Source organism: Cetorhinus maximus, chromosome 10 (assembly GCF_964194155.1).
Source record: "Cetorhinus maximus chromosome 10, sCetMax3.hap1.1, whole genome shotgun sequence".
NCBI lineage: Eukaryota > Metazoa > Chordata > Chondrichthyes > Lamniformes > Cetorhinidae > Cetorhinus > Cetorhinus maximus.
The window spans coordinates 101,402,260-101,425,143 of NC_135888.1; the positions used below are offsets into that span (position 1 = coordinate 101,402,260).

At 44.7% G+C, this 22,884-nt stretch overlaps 1 protein-coding gene across 7 annotated transcripts in view; it reads left to right on the plus strand.

The window, feature by feature from the left end:
• The first annotated feature begins 1,215 nt into the window (after positions 1–1,215).
• LOC144685277 (short transient receptor potential channel 7) overlaps positions 1,216–22,884 on the plus strand; it is a 132,853-nt gene continuing 111,184 nt past the window's right edge. For 5 of the 7 annotated variants that reach the window (XM_078549696.1, XM_078549694.1, XM_078549695.1 and 2 more), the window contains exon 1: positions 1,219–1,971. In XM_078549696.1, coding sequence (XP_078405822.1) covers positions 1,219–1,971 — 753 coding nt within the window. Of the gene's footprint in view, positions 1,972–22,884 lie in introns of all 7 variants that reach the window. The other 2 variants (XM_078549699.1, XM_078549700.1) reach the window with 1 other exon arrangement.

Genomic DNA, 22,884 nt, shown 5'->3' on the forward strand with positions numbered 1-22,884 from the left:
ATTCATTGTAATTGAGAGGCCCACTGCAATCTGCATAGAAGTGACCACACCTCTGTGGCTCACTGCAATGGGTGCAATTTGCAAGAACTTCACACAAGTTGGAGGTCAGTTCTTCTACACTGTAAAAAATTATACGCAGCTCCCTGGCAGGCAGTCCAATGCAGTAAATGGTTGCCAGTTTACAGCTCTGTCAATCTCTTATTGGCAAGCTTTCATCTGTGCCATCTACAGTGGGGCTAGGATGTAAACTTTCACTCCATAAAGCTCGTTCCTGAGAACTCCTTTCCACCTCCTTTGCTCCTGCTCATTTGTGCCTAGTGATTGTCCCAAAGCTGACCCCTTCAACAAACCCTCTAAAGTACAAGGCATCCTGATTTCTGTGCATGTGTGACAGCAAGGGGCAGTGCATCTTCCAGAACAGTCCTCCACATTTTCATTTTGGCAGGGCCCAGGACTCATGATGACCCTGGAAGGAGGAGAGGGAGAGAATGAAATAGACAAGGGTTTGTACTTAGTGGCAAATGTGAGCAGTGGCAGTTGACTTTTGGCACCTGATTATCATGCAGACTGTGTGATGGAGAAAGCTCAATGAGAGCAAAAAAGTGGGGTAAGATGGCCAAATAACCTACAGAACCTGTCCTCCAGAGTTGCCACCAGCTATGCTTCTGGCTCACCTCCTGGCCATTACATCCATAGCAGCTTAAACCCTATCAGTCTGGCTTGTTCTAGAACCCAGGTCAGGGAGTGTAAAGGAAACGACTAAGTACTTGATCTCTGCTCACCGTTTCTGAATTTTAAGTAAGTTTTATTAGGAGACAACCAGAACTGCACAACTCTGTTAAAATTTAAAATATTCTAAACGGCATTTTAAATTTGAGTCCACATAGGACAGCAGTTCAGTGCAATAGATCTGAAATCTATGGCTACCTCCTGGAATTGGCTGCTGAGTCTCATGAATATGCTACAAGATTTGCATCAATGTTCATCCTAAACTACTTTTCACTGATGTAAAACAGTTACCTAACTGCTACCTAACCTAATCTAATTATAGTACTTAAGTGTTTTTTATTGCTGGCTCATCCTATTGATTTTTTTCCAAAATACTAATTGTTAGGTAGGCTTGTTATTCACATCTTCTTGTATTTAGCAAATACAATACCAGTGTATTCTTTTATATCTTTTTTCTTTTGTAGTTTGGATAACAGCGACGTTCAAGCCATGCATCGGAGGCACACTACACTTCGTGAGAAGGGAAGGAGACAGGCCGTACGAGGTCCAGCCTACATGTTCAATGAGAGGGGTAAAAACTTGACACCTGAAGAGGAACGCTTTCTGGATGCAGCGGAATATGGAAATATACCAGTGGTGCGCAAGATGCTGGAGGAATCAAAGACTTTGAATTTCAACTGCGTTGACTACATGGGGCAGAATGCTTTACAACTTGCAGTGGGAAATGAACATTTAGAAGTAACAGAGCTCCTTTTGAAAAAAGACAATCTTGCGCGGATCGGTGATGGGCTACTGCTGGCAATTAGCAAAGGTTATGTGAGGATAGTAGAAGCAATTTTAAATCACCCAGCCTTTGCCCATGGACATCGTTTGGCCATCAGCCCTCTTGAGCAAGAACTTCGGGATGATGATTTCTATGCCTACGATGAGGATGGTACACGTTTCTCTCAAGACATCACTCCTGTTATTCTTGCTTCTCATTGCCAGGAATATGAGATTGTACATATACTTCTGCTGAAGGGAGCACGGATTGAGAAACCCCATGACTATTTTTGCAAATGCAGCGAGTGTGCTGAGAAACAAAAACGAGATTCATTTAGCCATTCCAGGTCCAGGATGAATGCGTACAAGGGATTAGCAAGTGCTGCCCATTTGTCTCTATCGAGTGAAGATCCAGTCCTTACAGCTTTGGAACTAAGTAATGAACTAGCACAATTAGCCAATATTGAGACAGAGTTTAAGGTAAACCATTTTAGTTCTTTTAAGCATCCTCCATATGTCCCATTTGGTTGCCGAATTTAAAGATTAAAAATGCTCATTGGAACGTGTTTATTCAAGAGAAATTTCCATTATCGTCAATTTGCCTTGAACCTGCTGCAGCTGTAATATAGGCTTTGATTTTCACTAAGTCGGGATGACTTGGGAGCCCTTTAAAAATGATGGGCACGTCTCAATTCCAAGATTCCCAACCCCATTCCAGGCTTTCCAATTTTCACCAGACCTTTTAAGGGTGCAGGCTGGGGTCAAAAGCCTGTACCCTGTACCCCTGACCTGTCCAGGTCCATTGTGGAGATGGGCATGTCCTAGTGCTCCACAATGTTCATGGAGTCAGGCCAGCTTTTCAGAGTCGTGGTTCACGGCACCTCAGAGAAAATGAACATTTGTGTAATTGACAGCAGGTGTCAACCAAGCAATGTTTTCTCTGGGGCTCAGGTGTTTCAACAGACTAATGGATTTCTGGTTCTCAGCCAAGCCACATTATGTATACTTGGCTGAGAAATTATGAGGCTTGTTAAAGGCACTCAGTTTGAAATTTTACAGCCCAGAGTGATTATTTGTGGCATTCACTGCTTGAGAGGCAAAATAATTTGGACCATGGCCTGGTTCAGCAAGTCTCTGTCCCTTTTGTTTTTGTTTTGAATATCTTAAAGTTCCACAACAAATGGAGACAAATGTTTTTTTTTCCTCCTCAGCTTGCACAAAACCTCACTTACACAGTGAAAAGGTGTAGCAATGTCCTTTCTACACATCCCCCACTCTGCTGAAGCAGGCGCCCCTAATATGCCAAAAGTGGCACAGCTGCTTGCCCAAAATATGCTACCCTGACACAATGATTTGGGACAGTTAGGGAAAAACTCATGTGGCAGAAGTTCAAAATGCAATGGCGTAGCGGTACCCAGGGTAATACTCTTGGGACCCAGGTTCGAATCCTGCCACAGCAGATGGTGAAATTTGAATTCAATAAAAATCTGGAATTAAAAGTCTAATGATGACTATGCAACCATTGTCGATTGTTGTAAAAACCCATCTGTTCTTAAGGGAAGGAAATTTGCTGTCCTTACCTGGTCTGGCCTACATGTGACTCTAGACCCACAGCAATGTGGCTGACTCTTAAATGCCCTCTGAACAAGGGCAATTAGGGATGGGCAATAAATGCTGGCCTAGCCAGTGGTACCCACACCCAATGAATAAAAAAAAAATCCAATGTTGATGTCACTCCTTAATCTTAGTTCCCTCTCATCCAGCTAATGATTGCTGGTTTAGTCCTGTATAAATTATTTCCTTTTTATGGTAATTTAATATACAGATTTTAGCATTAGTAGTTCAATCTCAATTAGCAATGCTCTGTATCCTTTCCCTTAACATTTGTCTACAACTGGCTACTAGTAATGTATCTCCTAACTGTGTAGTGTAGTGTAGTAACTTGTGTTTTGGCTGCTATTGCAGGATTTTGTAGCTTTAATGAGCTACTAAAGGATGGTGCGGCTTACAAGTTTTTCCATTGTCATTGTGCACTTGGCAGGGAGATTTTTATTTTAAATGTTCTTCTAATTTTACAATTTTCTCCTGTAAATGGTGACCTCAAAATTCATTGCTGTTGTAAATGTGGCACCCATTATATTGGATAGGGCTCCTCTTGTTGGGATCCAGGGCGCATGCCAAAATAATTTAAGACATCTATAAAATTTTAAAATAATGATCCTACACTTGTAAGCTTTTTTTAATGTAATTGGGCTGCCCCAGTGCCTGACTCATCACATGATAAATTTGCTCAGCAACTTGTAGCAAGGACTCTTCAATAGTGCTATTTAAAGGGCTCCTCAACAGGTTAGTCACTGTTTTGTCCTTTTTTGGATACTGGATAACCTCTGGATGTTTTCCGTCCTATTTTATGACTTCTACAAATTTCTGACTTCTGCTACAGATGTTTTGATAGGCTGACTGCTTTTGTTTGCCTTCAAAACAGTTTTACTGGAGTCATGGGTAGGTCTGCCTTTGGGGCTGAAGGAGTAGGCGAGCAGCCAAGACCACAGAATAGAGTAGGAGCAGCTGGCAAAAGATGGAGAAACAGGTCACTGTGCAGAAAGTCATGCCCACAGCAATTCTTCAAGGAGCAATTTTCTAATTTAATTTCACTGGAGAAATGTGTGAGATGGCCCCAAAGGAGGCCATCATCTGGCTATGTTACCTCCTGCAGCCATAGCTCAAGCTTTGAATCAGGCTATAGACAGTACCGCAAGTGGCTGTCAAGTTACCGTGGCCCTTAACCTTTATGCAACATATTCCTTGCAAGCTGCAGCTGAAGACATCAGCGGCATCTTCCAATTTGCAGATCATCATTGTATCAGGGTTCTCTATGCCAGGAGGAATACCTACATCTCTTTGCCAATTTATAGAGCAAAGTATTGCCAAGGTACAAGGTGCCATACACTACACCCACATTGATTTGGGTGCCCCCTACTACCACCCTGACATTATTTTGAATAGAAAGAGTTTCTGTTTTTTCAGCGACCAGCTGGTTTGTGAACAAATGCAGCATACCATATCTGTGCCTGGTTTCCTGGCAGCAGTCATTATTCAGTCATCATGCGCCAGTCCTCTGCCACCTTTATACCAACAAAGTTTGCAGGTCACAAGCTACTGGACACCAAGGACCACCTCCATCAGACGTGTCTCAGAACTCCTGTCAAGAGCCCAGACCTGATTCCAGAGATGGCCTACAGTGAGACCAGTGCTGCTACCAGAAAGTTTATCAAGCAAATAGCTGGTGTGTTGAAGCTGCACTTTGGCTGCCTGGATTGTTCAGGAGCAGCTTGACACAGCCCTCAGCTTGTGTCCGAATTTGTGGTCGTCTACTGAATGCGGCACAAATTTGCAATAACGAAGGATCACTCATTACCACCACCAGTGTAGAAAGAACTGCAGAAAGAAAAGGAGGAGGAGAAGGAAGAGTAGTATGGAGCAGGAAGAGCAGAAGGAATGTTGACCATCAGTGTCCCTTGCTGCCATAGCTTTTAGTCAGCAGCTTATCCAAGAGGGCTTTAAATAAACCATCCTTCCCATTCTGGTACAACAACTGCCCCACAATTCTTATCATCACCTTACTTACTACCACCATCCGATTGCCTTTCTGCAGTCCAGGTTTATGAGCCTTGCCCGCACTTCAATACAAATAATCAAACCAACACAAAATCTAGAACAAAAAAAAGATTGTCCAGCACCTCAATTCAATCAGCATGTGATATTTAACAGAAATAATTTATAATCATCCTTTACAACAAGTATAGTGCTCAATTGCTGTGCCTGACTTATCCTAGCCTTCCTATGGAGTATACCCCAAGTGCCTATGGCTTTGAAGATGGGAAGCGGTTGAGCTTCCATTGAGAATACTTCAGAGGTTCCTGCTGGGTGAGCAGCTCTGGACATTGGGAGCTTGGCCGTAGAATGCAGCATCTCAATCAGAGCCAGAGTTGTGTAGTCCAGTCGGCTGTGTGATACTAACAAGGGCACTGAAGGAGTAGATGGTGTGGGAGCAGGCATGCCATTATCCTGAGAGAGGATAGCGGCTGCCTCTCCCATGGCATCTTAGCACCCTGACAGCTCTGCATTAGAATGTAAATGTGATGTAATACTTGGGAGTCTCTGTCAACACTGGCCCTAGAGCCAATTATGGAAGTAGTGTGAGCTGCCAGCAGATGCTCCACCATAGTGGATGCCACTGTCATGTTTGTGGAGCAGACCACTTGCTCTATGTTGGACAGAATGGTCTCCATGCTCTGTGCTATGGTCGGACACAGGTTGGAGCTGGACGCCTTCAAGCTCTGAGCTATTGTATGTGTGAGCTCATTGGTCGGCTGTCCAATATACTCCTCCTGCATTCCCATTAGCCTGGAGTTGAGTCCTCTGCAGCAGAGTTGGCACATGGCCTCGTCTACTGATGCACAGACACCTGTAGCATCCTATTCGTTTAGTTCCTCTGGTCACTCTTGTGGCCAGTGATTTACCATGTGAAGACCCTTTCTTTAGCCTGCCTTCTGAAGTGTGCACGGTGTCTTGTGAGCTGATGGACATCAGTTAGCTTTAGTGTGAAGGAGACCAGAGAGAGAAGTGGCTTATGAATGCAGCTGCAGTTTGTCACATAGGTCAGGATTTCATGGGACAGTGGTAGCCCCATCCGCCAGATGGAAAGTCAGGGGCAACCCTGCCTTGGCCAGTGATGGGGGCCCTGACCCAATTTTATATTATTTACAGTTAAGTAACTTGCAGCAATATGCCAAGTGGAGAAGTGGAGTTTCGAAGCAGTCCCGGCTGAGAAACTGAGATGCCAAATTAAGGCGCAATAGTGTCACCACTGATGGGAGTCTGACCTAATTTTACATGCAGCAGCCAATTAAATGTCTGCCAGCGAGGCTCCCATCCCCCAAGAGCTGCCAGCCAATCGGAGAACCAGCAGCTTTTCAGCCCTAACAGCACCACCTGGAGCAGTGGCAACTGTTGAGACTGCAATCAAGCAGGACCAACAATGATAGAGGAGGCCCTGGGACCCAGGTGGGGTCAGGCTCACTTGGGCCAGCTAGGCTGGTCAGTGAGAGTAGTGAAGGGTGCTTGGTGAGGACAGGAGAAATGTTTCCAAGGGGGCAGCCCTTCCTCTCCGAGCCCACTAAGAGGCCACCAGGGTATACCTGGGTGTCTACACATGTGACAATGGACCCCCACTGCCAGTAAAATCTAGCACCTAGTGGGAGGTGGCCCTTAATTGGCCACCTACTGGCCTCAGGCTGGAGGGCCCTCCACCACCTTCCCCACCACTGGTAAAAAGCTAGCGGTGGCAGGAAGACAACAGACACGCCATTCCCTGCATCCCATCTGACATTTTGCACCCCCCCCACCGCAACAACTTCCAGCCAGCTCCCTGAGGCCCTGTAAATCCCAGCTATCAGGTGTTCAGGGTGGGAGATAAATAAAGATATAAATAGAGGATGTGTGCCACTCAACAGAATCTTGACTCCTACCCTTAATGGCTAGCATGTTCTTTTCCACAAGCGAGGATGTGCGGGCAGGCTCAGGTTCCTCTCAAGTTGTGCACAACCTTCTGCAAAAAAGATGGAAGTGTGCTCAGGACATCATGAAGAAGTTTAAGAGAATATATCATTGTGAAATATGTAGTGTGTAAGGCGTGAGGTGGCGAGGGTTGCAGTGGTGTGCATATCGTGGTGAAATAGTATATTGGTTGGGAAAGTGAGGGTTGCAACAGTGGTGAGAGTAGAAAGTAGAGAGTGTGTGAGAAGGAGGAGAAGAAAGTGGAGTAAAGTGTAGTGCAGTGATAGTAGGAGAGTGAGGGGAGAGCACTATTGTGAGTAGTGGGGCTACAGCTGGTCCATGTATGAGGAGAGGAATGGAGAGAAAGTGAAGGGATAGAATTCTTACCTTGGCAACTCTGGTTAGGTCATTGAGATTGTTTTTTTTTAGCACTGAATCCATGTCCTGGCAGCTACACTCCTGACATCAACCCAGCACTGACAGAGTTGTTGCCTAGAGGACTTTCTGCCCTCTGAGAGAAAAGAATCTCCATCTTCTGGTCCACCACCTAGACGAGGGCCTCCAGCACTGCATCAACAATAGTGCTGGCTATATGTCAGGCGCATAATAATGAGCTGGGAGAACTAAGTTAGCATTGTCCCTGCATAGGCAACAGCAGTGCATAACCTGCCTTCTGCATATCTGTTTTTAATCGAATCTGTTGGCCGATATCTCATATTGGCCTTTAGTTCATTGAGTAGTATTGGTCCTCTTGGTTTTCACCATAGTTTTTGTGGAAACTTAAATAGTGGTTTCTCAAACAAGTTGGCCAAAGGAGCCATCACAGATCATGATGACCTTGTATTCACCTGACATCTGTGCATGACTCCTGCAGGAATCACTGGGTAAAAATCAGGAGTGGGATCCTAAATGACCTTGTCCCTCCCTTACCTGAGATCACTTTTAGTATCCCCACAGATCGAGGTCAGGGCATGGATCAAAACTGCAGTATTCTGGTCTGTGTGGCTTAACACCACAAATGGAGAACTTACCCATAACACGTTAGAAGAGATTGTATTTTACATCAAGTGCACAGCACAGAAACAGGCCATTCCGCCCGACTGGCCTATGCTAGTGTTTATGCTCCACACGAGCCTCTTCATCTAACCATACCTGCATATCCTTCTCTTCCTTTCCCCCACATGCACATATTTAGCTTCCCCTTAAATGCATTTTGCATCCTCTGCAGTGAAATGCCGGTATGTTGCATGTTTGCTTTGAATAGCAGTCGCAATCACCGCAAGCTGCTTGTTCCTGTAACCCATGGTTAAATATTCCTTCAAATTTAAAATAATTTTTATTTACTTCATTCAAAACTCAAAAAATTTTGTGAAAGCACCTAATGATCTAATAGCACTAATGAGTTTCAAATCATTTTAGTACTTGGCTTTGCCTCATGCCTAGGACAGTCAAACCCTAATGCGCGTACAGCTCAATAAGTTATAGAAATACAGGGCATAATCACACAATGACAGGCCCATAAAATTGCAACAGCTGAATTGATGTACTTGTAAATATAATCTGTACTTGGCAGAATCAAAATTACACTTTAAAAGTGTGATTAATCTATTGGATTTCGTAATAACTCAGACGCTTAAACTGAATACCTTTTTATGTGTTGTTCAAATGAGTTATTTCAATCTACTTTTTCAAGGAAAAGCAGACCAAGCAAGTGCAGTTCATCATTTGTATTTAAGTGTGATCATTTGACAAAACTGTTGCATTTTTACCAATATTTATGAATAGAGCAGAATATCATGTGATAACATTTATCAAATTTGATTTTGGTATGAAACAAATTAATTGTCAAAAATTACAGTCCACGCTAATAAGAAGGTGATTTATTTTCAGAGATATCAGTCATATAATTTAAAAAAGAAACCTTCAGCACAGCCCTACTGCACTGAAGATTGGATTTTCTCAGGTGTTCTCCAGATTGTCTGCTGTAACTTCACCTAAAGTTTGGCAGAAGCCTGAGAGCAAAACGTGTTTTGTTTCTGTGAATCTTCTACCAAAGTCACAGTGGACAATTAGAAGAATTCCCCGTGGTGCTATAGAGTCATCCACCTCTTCGAAATTTAGGGAGAAATTTTTACCTCAAAAGTGGGTGTGTTTGGGTCGGTTGAGAGGCTAAAGATTAAAAAGTCGAATCCCAGCTGAAACCCGCCTCCAACACTCCCACTTCCAATTTTAACAAGGCCGGATAGTGGGTGGGCGATTGAGCTGCTCCAAGGAGGCAAGTTAGCTCTTTAGGTATTATAATGAGGCCACGAGCCTTATTGTTACTACCCATTTTGAAATTAAGTTTGGAAGGCCAGGTTTCCTGAGCCTCAGGAAACCTAGCAGCTAAACTCTTGGTAAGGACCATCAGATCCAGGAGGTGAGTGCCTTTTCATTCACCTGCTGGATCCAGCGTGCCTGCCTGGACAACACCATGCAATCGAGCACTCCACCTTTCTTCTGACCTTCACTCAATTCCACGCCACTCGACTGGAAGCTCAGCCAGTCAATCAAGCTGGCTTCCTGACAGGGAACCTTTCGGTGAAACTCCACAGCATGTGAGGAACCCCAGCTTCTGGGTTCCCAACGCTTCACTGACACCACCTTCCCCCACCCCTTCCCATCCCCTACTGGTTAGGTAAATTCAATTCCCGTCTTTAGTTACTTTTGTTGAGGTTAAAATCCAAATTCAATTCCATGCTGCAAAACCATTTGTGAGTTAACTGTAAAAATAAATCATGATTCATATCAGAGGTACATTTTGCCAGTGCTAGAGACATTCTTCATCATCATCCATCAGGCTGGCTTGCAACCATTTCACAGCAAATTACAGACAACAGAAAACGAAAGAATCATGCACACTTCCCTTGTAATTGAATGCTGCGGGAGGTGTTGGACAAGAAATCGACTCATCACTTAAATATTAATAAAAATTCTTAAGTTGGCTCTGCAATTCTCCCATGAGAGGGCTTCAAAGCAGCCATGCAGGGAAGATATAGAAATGGGATAACAAATAGGTAAATTGAATATGAGCATAGATTTACTGCCAGAAGTTGCAACCCAGGAAGAAAACACAAGAGAATAAAATCTGGCTAATAGTTCTTAAATATCCTTAAATAGATTTGATAAGTAGATTAAAATAAGTAGATTAAAACCAAATCATCCATTTTGGAAAGGTGACCATCCAAGTCAATCTGAATGCAGGATACCATAGGACAAAAGTTTGTGCATTAATTATATTCTGCTTTTGGTGTCTTCAGCATGTGATAATGTAGAATTATACAACACAGCTAAGGAGGTCCTGTAGAGCAGTGGATAATATTCCTGCCTCTGAGTGAGAAGCTCCAGGTTTGAGTCCCACAACCCCAGGACTTGATGGCCAAGGGAGGTGTGTTCATAACACAGCCAAACAGGTTGAGTAACAACCTGAAAATCCTTCCAACACATGGCAGGCAATAAGAGTGGGAGAGATTCCTGGTCAGCGATGTGATCATGATCCATAGCTCCAGACTACAACATTCGTGTAAAAAGTGCATGTTGCCACACTCAGCACTCAGACTTCCTGGGGGATCTGTAACACAGCACAGATACAGGCCATTCAGCCCAACAGGTATATGTCAGTGTTTATACTCCACAAGCACGAGCCTCCTCACATCTTCTTCATTTCACCTCACCCATATAACCTTCCATTCCTTTTGCCCTCAAGCACATATCAAGCTTCCCCTTAAATGCATCAATGTTAATTGTTTCACTCCATATGGTCATGAATTCCACTCTACATTCCCACCACTCTCTGAGTAAAGAAGCTTTTCTTGAAATCATTTTCAGATTTATTAGTGACTATCTTATATTTATGATTCCTACTTTGGATCCCTACTTTTGAACTCCCATGCATGTGAAAACAGCTTCTCTACCAAACCCCTTCACAATTTTAAAGACCTCGATCAGGTCACCTCTCAGTTTTTTTCTTTTCTAGAGTAAAGAGCTTCAGCCTGTTAAATCTTACTTGATAGTTATACCCTTAAAATTCTGGTATCTGCTTTGTAAATTTTTGTTGTATTTCCTCCAGTAGTTCTATTAACCTTTTGTAACATGGGCCAGAATTTTCTCGTTGGCGTGGGGGGTGTTGGGCCCCGCACACCGAACACGTAAAATGACGCACGGTGACGTCAGGCGAGAGTCCCGACCTCACCGCGCACCATCGCGATATTTAGGTGGGTGAGCGCGCGATGTTCTCGGATGCGTGCCCGCCATTAATTAATCATGTAGTCAAGGCCCTTGAGGCAGCAATTGACAGCAATTTTTCAGGGCCGGTGAGATCTTCAGGATGTTGCACGGGCGCAAGGGGCAGGCGGGTAGGAGACATTTGTAGAAACCTTATCCACAGGTGGGATAAGAGGGGTGAGTGGGGTCGCGACTGGTATCCGTTAGATATTTGATTGTGAAAGTTACTGATATTTGCCTGTGTGAGCAGGAATACTTCAAAACTCTTCACAGCTGCTTGGACAAGAGTAGCGGCCTTCAGGTCAGGACACTACAGGGAAGGTCATTTTGGGGCCTGCAGGTTTCAGAAAGCCTTCCCTTAGCCTGGGAATGGGAGTTGTGCTCTCCACTGGAGGCACCTCCTCTGACAAGGAAGGGAGGGCCAGAAGTGGGAGGAGGCCAGGAGTCCACATTCAGCCTCCAGAGGAGCCACCTTTGGGAGGACAGGCGCAGGCACAAGAGGCGCAGGACCAAGAGGAAGTCCAAGGCAGAAGGGGCCGCAAAAGATGCCACTATCCTGCTGCCAGGGTATACAGGTGGCGAAGCAGCTACCTCAATATGTCTGAGGTGCAGTGCCGAAGGAGGCTCCGTCTCTCAAGGGAGACAGTGACCTCCATTTGTCAGATGATTGGGCTCAGGATCTCCGCTAACTGTGTGGGTGGGCACCCCATGCCAGTGGCGCTGAAGGTCACGGCTGCCCTCAACTTCTCTGCCTCTGGGTCTTTCTTGGGGTCGGTGGGTGATCTTTGTGGAGTCTCCCAGTCGGCTGTCCACACTTGTGTCAAGCAGATGACCGATGCTCTGTTCAGGTGTGCATTGACTTTCATCCACTACCGCTGGGACGAAGCCAGCCAGACACAGTGAGCCAGAGGCTTCGCAGCGATTGCTGGCTTCCCCCGCGTCCAGGGTGCAATAGACTGCACACATGTGGCCATCAAGGCGCCAGCGGGTGAGCCCGGTGCCTTCGTCAACAGGAAGAGCTTCCCACTCTATGAACATGCAGATAGTGTGTGACCATAGGATGCAGATTCTGCAGGTCTGTGCAAGGAACCCAGGCAGCTCCCATGACGCTTACAAACTCAGACACTCCCAGGTGCCGGGGCTCTTCAGTGCTCCAGCCCGGCTGTATGGATGGCTGCTGGGTGACAAGGGCTATCCCCTCAAAAGGTGGCTCATGACACCTCTCCGCCATCCAAGAACAGAGGCTGAGCAGCGGTACAATAGGAGACATGCTTCCTCATGGAGAGAGTTGTGGTGGAGAGAACCATCAGTCTTCTCAAGATGCACACCCGATGCCTGGACCGTTCAGGGGACGCACTCCAATACCCCCCAAATCGTGTATCACTGATAATGGCTGCATGCTGCACTCTGCACAATCTGGCGCTGCAAAGGAGAGGCACAGTGGACAAAGAAGATGTAGATGCAGATGCTCTGGCTGTAGACAATGAGTCTAGCAGTGAGTCCAAGGATGAGCACACACAGGAGAATGCTGAGGGGGTAGACGCTGACCCGGGCATCACCCAGGGAGGCAGGGACACCCAGGAGGCTTTAATCCAAAGAATCTTCAGCTAGCCCACCAGAGATGGACCTCCAACACATGCCAGGGCTGCAGGCTCCATACTCGATAACTGAGTGCTAAATCTGCCTGAATAGGAACATTAACCTAAGGGCCTTGTCAATAAAGTTCAATGTCAAACAACTCACTCATAACATCATGGGTTCCCGTCCACCTGAAGAAATAAGGAATCACCCTGAGACTTGCTTACATATCAATATTTAATGATATAACAAAATGAAGTTCAGAAACAAAAAAAAAGGCATTGCACATCACACCAGACGGTCATGAACTAATAGTGGGGCAGCATAAAAGCACCAGTGAGGAATTTGTGCTGTGCCTAAGGTGCCTTAAATTTACGCTTATGAATGCTACGTCTTGGTGCTCTCCCCTCGCTGGCACAGGCATCTGAGACAGCCTGCTCACTGTGCTGTCCTGTTGGCCTTGATGACCTTGGCGGCCGTCCTCTGTCCCGTGGAGCCTTTGATGGCCGCGCCTGGGAGGGAGCGGCCAGCTCCACGGCTGTCATCTCCCCAGTCACCGCAGCCTCATCGGATGCCACGGTCACTGGCAGAGGGGCAGAGGAGCTGCTGCCCTCATCCAGAGCGTCATGAGAGGAGCCCACAAAGATGACAGGCAGCTGCTCCTCCGAAGTGAGGTCGCTTCAGACCTCTCTGTTCACCGTGGATGGATGGGCACCGTCCCACACTGGCACTGACCAGCTGAGGTCGATGCTGCTGTGAGGGCTTGTAGATCCAAGCACAACCCCAGGAGGCCCTGATTAGTCTTCTGGAGGAGCCTCTCCACAAGAGTCGCCACTCTCTCCATGAAGCTCATTGCATCAGTGATGCTCCGTGTGGACTCCTCCAGCATGGGCACCATGCTACGCATTGCCTCACGTATCTCCGCCAGATCCTCCCGCATACCCTGCTGCACTTCCAGCGTTTGCTGCCTCACAGACGACCCCAGAGGCACAATCATCAGCTACCAACTGAGCATGTTCCTGGTATCCAGCAGTCCTCTGAATGCCAGCGCCATGGGCACTCTCTGTTTCCGCCCGCACCTCAAGTGAGTGTGAAGTGCCGTCACTTCTGTGCCCCGGGAGACTAGCTGATGATCTAATTCCCACCGAGGTGCTAATATCTACACAGGTGCCTGCCTGGCAGAGATGGTGTGACGCTGGTGAGTCAAAATGTTCGGGGCCCTCGGGCATGAGAGGTGGCCCCACTGCCTCCTCATCCCGGCAGCTCCGGTGAAGAACAAGGACATTTCATTAGTTAAAGTGCAGACAATGTCAATGTGCATTCCTGTCCCCCAGATCATTATGCACTCATCCTTCCATAATCATGGTCAACCCATGTTGCAAACTTCCATCACTGAGCATTCAGCAGTGCCATGGCTGCTGGGATACACATGGTGACCTCACTGCTGGGCAAACATACCTCCCCGTGGCATCCCAGCCTCAGCACCACCGGTGAACCTGGGCTCATGGCGCCTCTCCAGATCCGTGGCCTGCTGCTCGAATGGATCCACGATGGCCAACTGGCCTTGGCTCTGCCAGTCTGCATCTGCTCGGCGGAATTGTGTGCAGTCTTCTCCTGAAAAGGAGAGAGGAGCATTGATTGGTCTAGCGTGTACCTGGATTCCTATCACATCCCTGCCAACCCAGCCAGAGTGGGACATTGCAGGACTCCAGTTCTTCGTCACCCCGCAGCTGCCGTACACTCATGCAAGGAAGCCAGGGCTGACCCTCCACTTGCCCACATGCTGCCTCCATCACATTTGGCAGCACACGGCCTAACCTTGCAAAGCAAGGAGGCACAAGCACGTGGAACACAAAGACCAGCAGATGGATTGGTGCCCCACCACCTGGAAGCTCCCTCCCAGCATGTTAGCACCCTGACTTTGACATGCTTCGCAGTTCCAGCACTCTGCCTAAGTGCAGATTCTTGAGTTTCACCCCGATTTTATACTCTGGGTGTCAGTGTCACACATGCTGTGAGTGCAGAACCCATCTCAGCACAACCCTCTCAGGGTGAACTAGGCATGGGCAATATCTGCTGGCCCACCCAGCGAGGGAAACATGCCGTGAAGGATTCACTGCTGTAGCTGCACTCAGAGTTGTTGGGGTGGGGGCACCTTAGGGGAACAGGCTGACATTAAGTGACCTCTGCCAACATGGTACTCACCCTTCCTGAGCGCAGGAGGTCATTGAATCTTTTGCGGCACTGGACCCACGTGTGTCGCACCACATCATGGGAACTCACACTCCCGGCCATCTCCTCCCCCGCACGTTTGGTCGGGTGAGGAGGCCTGTGCCTCCCGGCCCTCAGAAGCAGGACCTCCCGCCGTGCTGCCACCCGCTCCAGGGGGGCAGCTAGGCACTCATCTGAAAAATGAGGGGCGCACTGCCCTGCTGCCCTACCCTCTGGCCTGCCCCGCTGCCCTACCCTCTGGACTGGCCTGCTCACCAAAAGCCCTCTGGTGAGCCCTTCTATCTGCCATTGTGAGCAGCCTTGCAAAGGCTGCCAGCGCTTCATTTAAACAGGCCGCCGGGTCGCCATTGGACCTGATGGTCAGTGCACTTCCGCTATTGCCCGCCTGCTCCCATTATCCTCAGGAGTCGGGCATTACGCTGGGCGGGCCTTAATTGGCCCGCCCGCGTAAAATAGTGGCACAGACCCAATCGTGGATGGCGATCGGGTCCACACCAGCCCGCGCCCACTCCCACTCGGCTCGTCCGACAGGGGGAAAATTCTCCTCATGGAGACAAGGACTGTGCACAGTACTTTAACTAGGGTCTATCTAAACTTCTATTTAAGTTTAATATAACTTCTCTGCTTCTCAAGTATATTCCTCAAGAAATAAACCCCAGTGCTTTGTTTGCAGTTTTTCTGGCTTTGTTAACCTGGCCCATCTGTATCACTAGATCCCTTTACTCCTCCATCCCAGTTAGACATATTTTCCAAGGAATATGTAACCTCCTTAATCCTCTTTCCAAAATGCACCACCTAAATTGAAATTCATTTACCATTTGTACACCCATTCTGCAAGTTTGTTAATGCCATCATGTATTTTGTCATAGTCCTCCTCACTACTATGGAGCCCAATTTGGTGTCATCTGCAAATTTTGAAATTATACTTCTGGTTTCAAATAATTTATGTAAATAATGACCAACTGTGGTCCCAACGCTGATCCCTGTGGAACACCATTTTCCATCTTCTGTCTGTCTAAGCAACTACCTTTAACTCTGGTTTCTCTTTTGTAGCCAGTTTGCTATTCAGTCTGCTACTTGGCCAAACTTGTCATGAGTCTACTATGCGGTACCTTTATTCAAGGTTTTTTTAAAATGTATTACTTGTCTACTCTATCTGTTTACCTCTTCACATAACGTTGGTCAAGCATGATCCTCCCTATGGAAATCCATTCTTTATGATACTGAGTCTGGGGTGTTACAGAGTTGTCTAATTCTTCCATAAAATAACTTGTTCAAATCAAGATTCCCAGATGGATAACAGTTGTGAACTTGCAGACATTTCAGTCCCCGTGGTTCCCAAAGAGTTCTTTAAGACATTATTACACCTACAGAGAAACATATGACTTTGCAAATGTGCATATCTCTAAATCCTCTATTTAGATGTTTTAGCTACAAGCTTAGAGAATTTATTGGTATAACAACATTATTGATAAAACAAATTCCAGAATAAATGAGACACAATCAAATATTTAATTAAGCTCAATTATAATTCTGTGTGGTCACTCAGTGTATGATGGCTGTTACAGTTTCAATGTCATTTATGTTGTACAAATGTTGTGTATCTTGAGACCATACAGCAGGAATACTGAAGACAGCCCAATGACTCTTGAGTGATGACGTCACAAATAGAAGTTGTTCATCACATGTGGAATTAACTGTACATTCCATTGTGTATTGCACTGTACAATGTATACAGAATGTAATTTTGTCACCACTGATTTATTTTCCCTTTACAGATATTATATCAAGTTTCCTACAAAAGCTGTATATATGAATCAAATGCTCCCAAAATAACCCTATTGGAACAATGCAGAATTACACTTTCCAGGTCCTCAAATCAACATTCTGCTGAAAGAATTAACCCTCGGGTAGAAATTTTTTGCTCAGCGGGTGGGCGCACGCCCGACTCGCTCAAGCGTGAAATGACGCATGTTGACGTCAGCCGAGCGTGCCAACGTCAACACACAGTCACGTGATAGTTCAGTCGGCGGGTGTGCGCCGGAGCCAGCAGCACTCCCGCTGACAATTAGAAGGCCTGTTAAGGTCATTAAGTTATAAACTAACTTAAATTTTTCGCTGCCCATCCAACCTAACGGTTGGTGGGCAGACGAAAAGGCCAAGTGGCCTTTGCACTTTTTTGGAAGCCTCATCCACGGGTGAGATGAGGTTTCCAAAAGCAAATAAAAATAAAATAAAAACTTTAATTTTTCATTAGTAACATGTCCCTGCTCATGTGACAGAGTCACATGAGGGGGCATGTTTCATTCCATTTTTATTTTTTTTTTCATATCTCTTGATCTTCCTCAGGTGGCTCTGTGCCTCAGGGAGATTATGGGCAGAAATTCCCCCCCTTTGGGGTGGGGGGGGAGGTTTGTGCTGGGGCAGGCGGGGGCAGGCGCGAACCCAATCGGCACCACCGATCAGGTCCGCGCCGCCACTTTACGTTGGCAATAAAGCACTTTGGGGTGTCCTGTGGGTCATGGAAGGCACAATATAAGTGCAAGTCCTTCTTTCTTCTTTATTTGCTTCTTAAACTCAGCCACACAAATTCTGGGTGATAGCGACATTCAAATTATCCATGCAGCTCTGATACATTTTTGTGGTTATATCCTGAATTCAGCACTTAGTATGAAGCATTCCTCCACATTTAAGTGAGAGGGATAAAATCCATGCTCTCTGAGAAGTTAATCCAGCTAAGAAACTGAGACAAAGTAAAAATGCCTTGAAATTCATATCTTTTCCTCAATTGCTAAAATTGCTTTTATCCACAAGAGGGTTAAAACTTTTTTCATCCAATTAGTTATTCCAATTCAGAGAAATTAGAGGTAGATACTCAGAGTAATACCTCCTCCACCCTAAATCCATAGGATTGTTTCATTAAATTGCTGTTGGAATTCTATTGTTACAGCTAAACTAGGCTCCAAAATTTCAGCCAGGGATTTGCTTGGGATTTTAGGCTTACTTAACAATTGTGAAATCGTCTACTTCAAAGTGTTTCTGATGTTTATTTGGTGTTTCACTGGTCTGTGCTAAAATCAGAAGCAGCATATCTAAGTGCACTAATATTTAAGAACATGCATTTGATCTTTTCCAACCATCAAGCCAATTGAGGATACCGTGATGCTTTTTCTGGTAACAGAACTGAAGCGGACTACACAAATAGGGTAGCTGACATGTTTCATGATCTTTTGACTTTCCCACTGGAAAATTTTGGAAAAAGAGTTACTTTTTTATGTTGTGTTTTAAAGCTAATGTGATAACTTCCATGCTGTTTCCTCGTAGATTATAACAAATAATCAATCCATTTGTTAGCCAGTCATGGTATTCAAAAAGCATGTCACATCCACCGTATTATAAAGTGGTTGATCCCTTTTTGGGAGTCCAGAGAGGAAAATAATACAGAGATACAAACATTTCCTGGACGGAAATGCTGCAAAGACAGTCAAGTTTTTAAAGAAAAAGCTGAAGGTTTACATGATGGAAGAGGTTAGGTATGCTGGCAGACAGTTAAAAATCTTCCTATTTAAGTGAAGTAAGGTGGCCTACTGATGTGGGGAAACATTGTTTAAATTGTTTTCTTACAGATTGAATTTGAGTCCAAATATAATTTTTATTCTGTATGTAAAACGTTACTGTCAAAGAAAGCAGATTATCAATTTAGCTTTTTATTACCAGGGGTTTGCTTGGTCAGCCTTCGGGAGGATTGAAAAAATGCATATAAAAATACATGTATTAAATTCACTTCACAAGGGTGCACTATCGTTACAAGTAGCTATAGAGCAATGTGAGTCAATTTCCATAAACATATCACATTCATATTGCGTATAGAAAGTACTAGCACCACTCAACACAGGAAAGGATCGAGGGCAGACCCGGATTTGTAACTGTGATACTATTAGACTCCTTTCCTTCAAATATCTTTTACTAATGCAAATATTCTATGATGGCAGAATCTTGTTGTGGTGTCAGGGGTCTCACCTGCTGGCTGGAGAGCTGGCGAGAGACCTGCAGTGCCTCTTTTCAGGAAGGCCCACCGAATCACAGATCAATGAGGCAGTTGTGAGGCCACTGGCAGCCTTTGCCTGGAATAAAAACCCTAGGGGCGGAAAGCCCGCCCATCAGAGGCCGGCAGATCTTGCATTCAACTGTGCCGCTGAGGGGGCCGTGTCTTCCAGAAATTTACCCCAACCCCCCCAACCTCCCCGGAGTCCCAGGATCACGGAGGACCCCAGGTTACAGATAAGTAATGTGGGGACAGTAGGGTTGGAAGTAAGGGCAGGGCGGTGGCTCTCAACACCTCCCCCACTTCCCGGTGTCCAGGATCAGGCACAGTCGGAATACTGAAGACAACCCAATGACCCTTGAGTGATAACGTCACAAATAGAAGTTGTTGATCACACGTGGAATTAACTGTAAATTCCATTGTGTATTATGTTGTACAATGTATACAGAATGTAATTTTGTCGCCACAATATTGAATGATGGAGCCCCCCCACCCCCACCCCCTTCCCCCCCAAACAGAGGTCACAAGCGACCTGCACAGGTTCACCTATCATGCACGCCACATGGTGACAGGCCCGCTTGCAGCCGGGTTAATCCCAATAGTGATGGGATGAGGCCCTTAAGTGGTCATTAATTGGCCACTTAAGGGCCTCAATTGGCAACGGGGTAGGAAGGGCAAGTATGGGCCTTCCCATAGAACTTAACTCTGGTGGAAGCGGAAAGGTGGCAGGGTTCAGGTTCGCCACTATCCTGCCTATCTAAATGCCCTTCCACCTCCGAGCTTGGTACCAGCAAGAGCAGAAGATTCTGCCAGATAAATCAACAGCTTGTTCTATACGTAATTGTTTTTGAATTTTTCATGGTAAACTTGCTCAATACAATAGAATCAGTGCATTACTAGGAACAAATGTGTTAACACAGGATACTTGTTATTATGAAAGGTAATTTCACCTCATTCTGAAATCATACAATCCAGGTAGTCCAGGATTTTCTGGTCCCACTGTGACAGAACTGACCATGGGGGATGCGGTGAACCAGCCAAAGGTCTATTGGGTGGTATTTTACACCATCGCTTCGGGGGCAGGGCTGTAAAATGTGGTGAGCAGTTCAAAAGCCCAGTGACTTTGGCGGGATCAGAATATCCCAGCGCCAGGCGAGGCTGGAAAATCTCAGCCATGTGTTTCAATCACAATGTAGGAGGGCCCACGATATTTAAAAAGAGGCACAAGACACAGATATTGTAGAAACTGTTCATTAGTCAAATGCTCTGAAAATTTGCAGTCCCTCTGCTACTTTCATATAAAATGTGAATGAAATACCATCATGGTGAAGAAAAGGCAGCATGAGAAGTAATCAATATGAAACTTTCATTCTAAACCACAGAGCAAAGCCTACGGTAAGTTTTTAAAAAATTGGACTTTAAACTGATTATAAGTTAAATGAATTTTAACCTTGGAAATAGTACTGTAAACAAAAAGTCTTCTTTTTTGCATTGAAGTTACTCAGTATAAATTTGTGCCGATAAATTTGAAAATATGCATTTATAGCTGCACAATGTTAGTTTTGTGAAATAAATAATTGACAATACAATAAAATTGTCCTTCAGTAAACAGTTTATATTTTATTCACAGCTGAATTCAGACTTCACAGCCTGAGAGCTTAGTGCAAAATCCTTACTGGGGTCAGTGGAGCCCAGATATTCCCCACAAGATTACTTTCAATTGACTCCATGGGAATCTGCTCAAGTTTGATATGTGTGAGTGTCACATAAACTATACTGAGCAACACTGCTAAGATAATCAGGAAGTATTATTGAAAAACAATTAGCAATGTATCTAGATCTGCATGCATCCTTCAGCTCAAATTTGAAAGAATATGAGTTCTGACAGACAAGGATAACTTCTCCTTTGACAAATCTGTTAGAGTTTTTTAAGGCTGTAACTTGTAGGATGGTTAAGGGGAACCAGTGGATGTGATGTATTTAGATTTTCAAAAAGGCATTCAATTAGGTGCCACCCAAGAGATTATACAAAATTAGGACTCATGAGATTGGGGGTAACATATTAGTATGGATTGAGGATTGGTTAATAACAGAAAACAGAGCAGGAATAAATGGGACATGTTCAGGTTGGCAGGCTATAACTAGCAGGGTACTTGGGATCAGCTATTTACAATCTATATCAATGATTTAGATGAGGGAACTGAGTGTAACTTATTCAGTTTGCTGATGATACAAAGTTAGATGAGAAAGTAAGTGGTACAGAGAATGCAAAGAGGCTGCAGAGTGATATAAACAGATTAGATGAGTGGGTAAAAAAAATGGAAGATGGAGTACAATGTGGTGAAATGTGAAGTTATCCACTTTAGTAGGAAAAATAAAAATATTAATATTTTTTTGAATGGCAAGAGACTTGGTGCATGTTTGCATATAGAGGAACCTGAGTGTCCTTGTACATGAATCACAGTAAGTTAGTATTCAAAAAAAACAAGCAGAAGGGAAATGGTATGTTAGCATTTGTTACAAAGCAATTGGTGTATAAGAGTAAAAAAGGTGTTGCTCCAATTTTACAGGGCATTTTTTAGGCCGGATCTGTGTGCAGTTTTGGTCTCCTTACCTAAGAAGGGAGTGCAATAAAGGTTCAATAGACTGGCTCTGGGATGAGGAAATTGTTTTATGAGGAAAGATCGAGTAGATGAGGCCTATATTCCCTGGGGTTTAGAAGAATAAGAGTTGATCTAATTGAACTTATAAAATTATTAAGGACCTTGACAATGGGTGCTGCAATAATGTTTCCCCTGGCTGGGGAACCTAGAATCTCAGAATAAGGAATCAGCCATTATAACTGAGATGAGAAGAAATTTCTTCACCCAAGTGATTGTGAATCCTTGGCATTCTCTACCTCAGAAAGCTGTGGATACTCAGTCATTGGGTATTTTTAAGACAGAGGTCAATAGATTTTTGAGTACCAGGGGAATTAAGGTATATGAGGATAATGCAGGAAGGTGGAGTTGGGGTAGAAGTTCGGCCATGATCTTGTTGAAAGGCAGAGCAGGCTCCAAGGGCCAAATGGCCTACTCCAGCTTCTATTTCATGTTATGTTCCACCCGTGTACTTTATGGTTACATTGTGAGAGGTAAAACAGTAATCTTTGACTGATATGTCCCTCTCGCCTTTGATGCCGCTGTGATGGAAAACTCCGTATGCTTGTGTGCGCTCAAGAATTTACTTCCCATATGGACTTCAATTGCACAAACTTTTATTTTTACACTTTGTGTCATTTATTTCTGCTCTGAAGTCATGATTCCTTCCTGTTGTTCAAATTTTGTGGGAAAGATATGGAAGATCCATCTGTGGAGATATAAGAAAGACACGGTTTTGTTTAATTCATGTTTGATCATACATAAACTGAAGGACTACATGACAACAAAGCTTTGCAAAAAACTGAACATCAATAACTGAGTGTAACAAAGCAACTGATAATAAACCAAAAATATTTCCCTGTGCTTTAAGATCTGAATTCTATATTATTGCAATGTATATTATACCATTAATAACTGCAATGATTTAAACTGTTGTAATTGAAGTAAAGTAAATGGTTTCATAAAATAATGGATGCAGCAAAGTCAGTTGTTCCACAAAATGGGATTGACAAATTGTTTTGTTCCACAAATTGAGAAAGATTGTTTTTTCCTCATTTCACTTTTTTCCCTTATGGA